This window comes from Triticum dicoccoides, chromosome 7A, assembly GCF_002162155.2.
Source record: "Triticum dicoccoides isolate Atlit2015 ecotype Zavitan chromosome 7A, WEW_v2.0, whole genome shotgun sequence".
NCBI lineage: Eukaryota > Viridiplantae > Streptophyta > Magnoliopsida > Poales > Poaceae > Triticum > Triticum dicoccoides.
Window position 1 is genome coordinate 199,123,515 of NC_041392.1, and position 9,043 is coordinate 199,132,557.

General features: G+C 45.6%; 1 protein-coding gene across 1 annotated transcript; it reads right to left on the reverse strand.

The window, feature by feature from the left end:
• Window positions 1-2,939: 2,939 nt before the first annotated feature.
• On the reverse strand, window positions 2,940-5,785 carry LOC119330198 (protein FATTY ACID EXPORT 1, chloroplastic-like). The gene is made up of 6 exons (XM_037603316.1): window positions 5,412-5,785; window positions 4,182-4,380; window positions 3,717-3,884; window positions 3,478-3,524; window positions 3,359-3,399; window positions 2,940-3,277 (listed from the first exon to the last, which is right to left on the reverse strand). Exons 1-6 carry the CDS (start codon window positions 5,580-5,582, stop codon window positions 3,193-3,195), a joined length of 711 nt encoding a protein of 236 aa, XP_037459213.1. The 5' UTR covers window positions 5,583-5,785; the 3' UTR covers window positions 2,940-3,192.
• Window positions 5,786-9,043: the final 3,258 nt, after the last annotated feature.

Here is a 9,043-nt window from a genome sequence, read left to right on the forward strand (position 1 = left end):
GGGGCCGCGGCCCCTCTTTCCCTCTCCCTCTCCCTATCTTTCCTTCCCCCTTCTCTCTTCCTAGTTGGACTAGGAAAGGGGAGTCCTACTCCTACTAGGAGGAGGACTCCCCCCTCCTTGGCGCGCCTCAAGGGCCGGCCGGCCTCTCCCCCTTGCTCCTTTATATACAGGGGCAGGGGGGCACCTCTAGACACACAAGTTGATCTTCGTGATCGTTCTCTTAGCCGTGTGCGGTGCCCCCCTCCACCATAATCCTCGATAATATTGTAGCAGTGCCTAGGCGAAGCCCTATGACGGTAGAACATCAAGATCGTCACCACGCTGTCGTGCTGACGGAACTCTTCCCCGACACTTTGCTGGATCGGAGTCCGGGGATCGTCATCGAGCTGAATGTGTGCTAGAACTCGGAGGTGCCGTAGTTTCGGTGCTTGATCGGTCGGGCCGTGAAGACGTACGACTACATCAACCGCGTTGTGCTAACGCTTCCGCTTCCGGTCTACGAGGGTACGTAGACAACACTCTCCCGTCTCGTTGCTATGCATCACCATGATCTTGCCTGTGCGTAGGAAAATTTTGAAATTACTACGTTTCCCAACATATTCGTGGCACACCGACCTTTGGACTTCGTCTTCGCGCCTCCGTCTCCACCGAGATGCTTGCTTACACTGATGCAGATTGGGCCGGTTGTCCTGACACTATACCTTGCCATACCTCGGGCCGGGCCGGGCCTAGCCAAGCCCGACGCAAAAAACCCACGCCCGGGCCTGGCCCGGCCCGGCCATCGGGCCTGTTTTCTGAGCCCGAGCCTGGCCCGAACACGTAAAAGCCCGCCGGGCTCCGGCCCGGCCCGGCCCGACCTTCAGATAAGTGCAAAAACGACAGGCCCGGGCCCGGCCCGGCCCGGCCATCGGGCTCAAAATCTAGGCCCGAGCCCGGCCCAGGAGCAGCGTTGGGTCGGGCCGGGTCAGGTCGGGCCGGGTCAGGTCGGGCCGGGCTTCCCATGGCCAGGTATACCTGACACTCGACGCTCCATGTCCGGATATTGTGTCTTCTTCGGTGACTCTCTCATCTCTTGGTCCTCCAAGTGGCAGCCCATCGTCTCCCGCTCGAGTGCTGAGGCCGAGTACCGTGTCGTCGCCAATGTTGTTGCCGAGACATGTTGGCTCCATCAGCTACTTGGTGAACTTCGGTTTCCAATCCCGAAAGCTACAGTGGTTTTTTGTGATAATGTTTCGGCCACCTACCTCGCGGCCAACCCAGTGCAGCACAAGCGCACCAAGCATATTGAACTTGATGTTCCCTTCGTCCGCGAGAAGGTATAGTTGGGTTAGCTTCGTGTTCTTCATGTACCGACCATCCAACAGTTTGCCGACATTATGACCAAGGGGCTTCTGACCGCCGCATTTCAGGAGTTTCGTTCCAGTCTTTGCGTCGGCGTCGTCTTTGCATCGCCGACGCCGACGCTTCAACTGCGGGGGGTGTTGAACGTGACATATCTTGTATTGCTATTCCTATCTTCTCTAGCCTTGTATAGCTGACTTCTAGAGATATGGTAGGATTAGTTTCCTTGTCACGCAAGACATCCTGTGTATATATTGTAACCTACCCCATGGAATACAATGAGTTGCATCCTACACCTTTCTACATTTGCGAGAACTTCGTTTAGTAATTTGAACTACCATAAGAAAGATCAATATTGTCTGAAAGTGTTCGTTCGCTCTGTTTGCTTGTTAGTTCAAATGCACCCATGATGAACAATAAAATCAGAAATATATAGTAAACAAAAATTTGGAAAACTGTTTTTTTTCAAAAAACATTGACGAACTGTCTATGTACATGCAATTTTTTGTGAATAGAAAACATCCCTAATGTTCAGGGAAACAAAAAAATGCTCCAAAATGCTTTCGAAAATATATATATTGGAGCATCGGTTTGTTTTACTTAGAGCATTTAGGATTTTTTTCTTCACAAAAGAATACATATGTAGACAATTTATCAATGTTCGTTGCCAAAATAATTCAGAATTTTAACTCTTCTACTATTTTTTCATTTTATTGTTCATGAAGGAGCATTTCAGCTCACAAGCAGAAACTAGAACAATACCGCGCTTCCAGCTATAGAATCGTTGAATTAAAGGCCAGGGTTGGCTACCATGGAAGAAAAGAAAGTGGATTCAATACCAACAACTCAAGAAGAAACAATTGGTCGGGATCGTCTTCCTTTACTTGATCCGCATCAGACTAATTCTTCTTATCATAGTTGTTAAAGAAACTTCCCTTGCTGAAATTACTTTTGGAAAAGAAATCTAGCCAATGACTACGCGAGCTAAAATCAAGATCTTGATGAACGAAATTTCAGAAGAAAAAAAGAAGATCTCAATCAACGAATAGGTGTGCTTAGATTGTAGGTGTACCCTTACTGGAGCAAGATTCTAGTCCCTCCGTTCGGAAATAAGTGACACTATTTTAGTTCAAATTTGAAAAAAAGTGAAGCTGTTTTAGTTCAAATATGAGCACTGTTTTAGTTCAAAATTGAACTAATTTGAACTAAAACAACGTCACTTATTTCCGGATGGAGGTAATAGCATTTTTGCAATGTTGGGACAGGATTTGTTGAGTAACATTCCCTCTCAAATAATCAAATGAGTAGCTGCAGGGCACGAGTGGTAAGTTATCTCAAAACATATCAAAAAATTAATCAAATGAATATAGTTGTTTGGTTTGAGGCCCTTATAACCTCCAACATTGTCAGCACTCGCGCTAGCAAAATTGTTTGGAACAACCAGACCTTCCTACTGGAACTTAGGCCAAATGTTGGCTGCTACATTGATCTTATGTGTAGTACTACCAAATGTTGTAAGTAAACAAAAAAATTGTTTGGTTCACAGCGATCACTAACCAAACAGCTTATGCACACACAATCTGATCAATATCTTTTCAGGATCAACAAAGCTACATTTTATTAAGGTATAAGCGCAATGTTCAGGAACAAAAGTTCATGTAGAACCAGAGCAAATCGTATCTTCTCTGACTCTTCCATTAAGTAACAAAGATACCCAAATAAACTGTACGCAAGAACACAACTTTATTATTTTTCAGTGTTCTACAATTAAAAGTAATAAAACGCAACCCCTATCATCAGTAACATTTACCAGAGCACAACTTCAACAACAATAGGAGTTAAAGGCTCAACTTATATAGCAGCTGCTGGCTTCTTCTTTGGTGGTGGATTCCCCCCGGCAAGCAACACGTACGAGTAGAAGCAGATCATCAAGACACTGGCGACAAGGGAAGTTGTAAGGAGGACAGTAGTGTGCAATGAGCAGCTGAAACACGATAAAGAGACAATCGAGAACTACCTGAGCGCAGTATAAAAGCCCCAGGGAAGCAGCTTCTTTGTCTGTGCAAACAGAGTCAATTGATCAGAATAAGATTCGGACTCGCCAAATTTTTACAGCAAAGTGGCAGTGTCACTTACTGTGGCATACGCCTGGCAGTGCTTCCATGCTACAGCAGCAGCAACAGCTACAAATAATGAACAGAGGAGGTTAATTACCGCGGGGGCTTTCCCCACAATGTGGCACTTCTATTTGGTATAGTGGTAGATTACTAGGGTCCAGGATCAAATATTTATATAAATACCGATATTGACTGTTCAGACATGCATGTCATTGTTAATCCGAGGTTATTGGGATGTAGGTAAGGGAATCAAAATACCTGCTTGTGCCAGTATAAATGGCAAGCTGGACTTTCCACTCCTCCAACCCTTAAGACTAAGCACGGCAAGTCCCAATATAGCAAGACCAGGTGCAACGCCAAAAGTAAGACTTACAGGACTCCTCCAAAATAGAAATCCAACAAGGCCCATGGAAAATAATAATCCACCTGAAATAGGGAAATTGTCATCAGTACTCAAGCAAATCCAGATGCGCAAAGATCAGTCCAATGAGGTGTCAGATGAGGATAACATAACACAAGAGAATTTAGCAGCTTTCACAAAACATGATATATTAGTATGTTACAACAGTTCGAGCCATTCTACTGAGTGCTTGGAAGGGCTAACCAAAATAACCGAGTTACAACACTCAAGTAGACTAACTTGTCATCTGAGCTGCAAATCACTTTATTAAAAAAAATGCAAATCACATCAAACTTGGCTAAAAAGGAAGTTGGTATCATTACCAAAAGGGATCCCTAGGCAGAAATCATGTATTATAGCACTCTTATGTGGCGGAGCAACTTCCTGGTCTATATTTATCTCTTCACTAGCAGTCACCACAGCGGTTGGCTCGGGAACTTCATCTTCTGTATGCTCAGGAGCAGTGGCATGATCAATGGGAGTGCTAGTACATTTTGACTTCATGCACATTGTAGTCAATGACTGCAAGGCGATAAGCTACACCGTCAAATGAGGAAAAGGTCTCCGCAGAGATTAGTTCGAATTTGGACGAAAATAAATACTAGTCGGAAAAATGTGCCAGAGCATGTCTAGAAAGGAGTAATGTTAAGTTACTCGAATAGGAGAACTGAAATACAATTCACAGGGTGAAACTTAAGATTGTTTTGATCAGCAATATGCTCCTCAAAGACCATAAGTAACATGGCAATGTCATGCAAAACATTTCACAGCTATCTTAGCATGGAGAGAGGTGATATTTTCTAAAGCTTTGATCTCAACCAAAATGACATTTGCCTGGGTGGAACCAGACAATATATATAGGAATCCAGCAAGATACAGCAACTTAAGGTCAGCGGTTTATACTTCAGATACATACTGAACTGTTCCATAACTACACCCCTTTTAGAGTTAACTCCTATAAGTTAATGTCTTGTGGCTAAACACTATCCACCAACATTTTCTGCCACCCAACCCTTAATTAAGTGATGCTGAAAGCTCAAGATCAATCGGTACTACTTTTCGAAGGCAAGTCCATCTAAAGCCTCTGCCCTGATGTACTTCTAAGGGTGGTTGGCCAGCATGTACCCCCACTTTCATAATTAAACCCGCTTGAGTATGCCGATAAAGAATGCCAGCAAAACCCAGTTTGCCCATCCATCCAGGAACACTCACATTTCTGATTTTCTGAAATTCATGTACAAATAATTGCCCATCCATCCAGGAACACTCATATTCATGTACAAATATGCTCTTCTTTAAGTGCCAATTTCGAGCATCCCATTTTTTAAAAATCCAGCAAGATGTCTTTCCACTCCCTAAAGCATTGCTTAGACGAGAACAGTTCCCATTTAGTTCCGCCAAGAAAACATACGACACTCTCTGCAAAAGCAGCCTGCAGCCACTCTCCTACGTAATTTTTACAGTATATATCACGACCATCGAAGCACCGAAAATTCTAGAATCTAGATCCAGGCAGCGGCAGGGCCAAACACGGGAGAAGAGCGAGGACCCACCTCCCTGGTGACACTGGCGGAAAGGCCACTGAAGGCTCCCCTCCGACGAAGAGACGCTGCTGGGAGCCTGGACGTGGCGAGCGGCGCGAAGCGGAGGATGGCGCCGGAGGGAGCCCGCCAACTCCTCGCCGTCCCCGGCACCGCCGATCCGCGGAGCTGGGTTGCCGCCATGGGAACTCGCGCGTAGGGTCTGGGGATCTCTCGGAGCTCGGGGGAGAGGAGGGGAATGGCGTGTGCTTGGTCTCGGTGGAGGCCCGTGGTGCGAAGGGGGGAGGTGGAGGAGGAGGGAGTGTCGTTGGCCACTCGCCTACTCCTCCTGCCTGCCTGTTCTTCTCGGCGGCGCGACTCGACTGGGGCAACTGGCAAGCAAGTCGCACGTGGGAAACGGAAGGGAGCGAAGCGAAGTGTTGTACTGTACGCTATGGATGGAGACCGGCTGCACCTTCTCGGACCGAATTTAGACACGCTGCATTGCCTGTAGGGATGCAAATGCGGATCCAGCTAGGCCAGCATAACGTGATAACTTTTGGCCAGTCCTACATGGCATTAGAAACATGCTAAGATTCGTGCGCTCATGAACGGATGTGGATTCACGCGTGTGGGCGAGATGCAATCACCCACACGTGTGGGCGTTAACATTTTCGATAAGTGCCACACATGTGGACGTTAGGGAGTCCGCCCACACATTTTGTGTGGTGTATAAAAGGAACAGCCCACACACCTACGTGTGGGCAAAACAATTAGCGCCCACACGCCTCTTTTTTCCCCTCCCGATCCCTCTCACACGCATGTGTGTCGGCGAAGTTGATAACGCCCACACGCCCGTATGTCAGGCCTCGTACCTCCTGGTCCCGCACGCCACGCGTGACGGTCACCGCGCGTCCGCAGTTGCCATGGTCCAGACCCTCGTCCATGTACGTTTAATTGCAGTTGCCATGTCGCTGAACTACGGTTGCCATGTCGCTGAACTACGGTTACCATGTCGGACAACTGCAGTTGCCATGGTTGCTCAACTGCAGTTGCCATGGTTGCTCAACTGCAGTTGCCATGTATGGTCTGATCTAATGTAGTTGCCATGATTTCATAACTTTAGGAGTTGCCACATACTAACACTAGGCAGTTGAGAGAGTTGCCATGTGCTCACAAGCATGCTAGGGCAGTTGCCATGTAAAAAAGAAGAGTTGCCATCTGCTTACGTGCACGTTAGGGCAGTTGCCATGTACATGCACGTTAGGGCAGTTACCATGTACCATGCAAAAACATATGGCAACTCGGTAAAAGAGAGTTGCCATCTGCTTATGTGCACACTAGGCAGTTACCGTGTACCCTACAAAACACATGACAAACTCGGATAAAAAAAGAGAGTTGCCACCTGCTTATAAAAGCACACTAGGGCAGATGCCATGTGCAGTGCAAAAACACATGGCAACTAGCAGGTTGGGTGTGGGAGAGAAGAAGGGCGTGTGGGTAAGATGCCAAATGCCAACATACTAGCCCTTGTGTGTGCGTGCAAAGTGGCGTGTGGGCGAACTGCTGAACGCCCACACACCAGTCCCTCATGTGTGGTGAAATGGCCGTGTGAGCGACCGGCTGAACGCCCACACACCAGGCCAGTCTTACGTGACACTAGAAACATGCCAAGATTCATGCGCTCACAAACGGACGTGGATCCACGCGTGTGGGCGAGATGCAAACGCCCACACGTGTGGACGTTAACATTTCTGCTTTTTTAAACCTTGATAACCTCTCCATTCTTAAAGGAAGTGAGTAGTCTCGCATCACCGACTTAGTTTCGCCCCACCTCCCACCATCCCGTCCGCGCTGATTTTTTTCCCTCCCACTAAAACCAAATAAATTCGTCTGGCCCTTCTTGTTCATCTTCTCGTACTTGCTTTGGCAGGTGTCGATTCAATTCAATCACGTAAGTATTAGCTAATTAAAAATTCAACGACCACATCATATGTGTGAGATCATCTTCCTAAAAGACAGATAGAAGAATATTTTTTCAATAACCTTCCAAAACAAAATTAGAAATTCCACAATGACAAATCATTAATCTCACACACTATGCCATTTATTGTCTATCATTATCTCTACTATTAAATCACAATCACAACTTTTCTAATATAACAAATATCTCATATATTTTCTTATCTTACCAAATTACAACAAAGGTCTTTCGTCTCACTACTTACCAATTTACAACAAAAATTGAAATTTTTGATTCAATTCCTAATTATATGCAACGGCGAGCCCTCAAATAAAGAAAACACCTCCCTGCTTTCATTCTCATCTTACGACCCCCCCCCCCCCAAACACAAAACCAACAACAAAACAAAGCTAAAAGAAAAAACGGTTGTGTCAAATCAAACCTACGCACATACCATCCGTTGAGGGGGGAAAACACGCACAATCGGCTTTCCCGGTCGCCTTCCTCTTCTCTCTTCTCTCTCATCACTACAGTCCTCATGTACTATCCAGTGCGACAAGAGATGAGATGGACCTGCCGATGCGAGGTCGAGCTTCACAAAATTGGCTGGATCGACCTCACTATGTACGAGAGCCTCCAAACTTCGGGGGTTTCCTGCTCGCGTAGGAGCTTCACGGTGACGTCATCAAGCACGAGCACTGGAGGAGATCGATCAATCGACGAATGGGGTTGTTGGGCCCCCTTTTATTGAAACAAAAAATAAAAACTTACTTGTCTACTTTATTCGCGTGGGTGCTTATTTTCGGTCGGTTAGCTCAACCGTAGTGATGATCAAGGTGGTGCAAACACACCGAGACCATAGCTTCTGGCATTCACGATGATGCCTTCTCCTGCATAGTTCTTCATTTTTTTCCTGGGGAAATGTCTCACAAAAGGATCTTTAGCTGGTAAATCAAATATCACATTCCCCTCAAATACGTTTATCACAATTTTTATAGTCCTTGGAAAAGGTCTACCGAGAATTATAGGAGCAATTGGATCCTCAGGCATATCTACTATCGCAAGATCAATCATGACAGGGCAATCATTAATTTGAACTATAACATCATGCTTAATGCCTACTACCTGAGTAAAAGTAGAGTTAGCCATATTCAAAATGATCTCGGTATTAGCATAAGGACCGAGATTGAGACTATCAAAAACAAATTTGGGGATAGTGGAAACACTTGCCCCTATATCACATAAAGCACTGAATTATTCAATCCTATCTCAATCTCTATAGTGGGTTCATGTAACGCCCCGAGACCGACGCTTCAGACGCCTTCCATGTTTTGTGTGTCAGTCGTGTTATTTATTTATTCATCGCATTCATCATGTCATCATGTGCATTGCATCCTCATGTTTTTAAAACTTGCATCCGTCCCGGCCTCACCGTTCCTTCCGTTGTCCGTTCTGAGGCCAAACATACTTGCACGCGTGATACGTCTCCAACGTATCTATAATTTTTGATTGTTCCATGCTATTATATTATCAACCTTGGTTGTTTTATATGCATTTATATGCTATTTTATATGATTTTTGGGACTAACCTATTAACCTAGAGCCCAGTGCCATTTTCTGTTTTTTCCTTGTTTTAGAGTATCGCAGAAAAGGAAAATCAAACGAAGTCCAATTGACCTGAAACTTCACGGAACTTATTTTT

Excerpts from the sequence above, each read along its gene's own strand:
- LOC119330198 (XM_037603316.1), bottom strand. The coding sequence starts at position 5,582 with ATGGCGGCAACCCAGCTCCGCGGATCGGCGGTGCCGGGGACGGCGAGG. Across the intron at positions 4,381-5,411 it reads CCGCCAGTGTCACCAGGGAG|TCATTGACTACAATGTGCAT; the intron begins GTGGGTCCTCGC and ends ATCGCCTTGCAG. Across the intron at positions 3,278-3,358 it reads GGCTTTTATACTGCGCTCAG|TGTCTTGATGATCTGCTTCT; the intron begins GTAGTTCTCGAT and ends CCTTGTCGCCAG.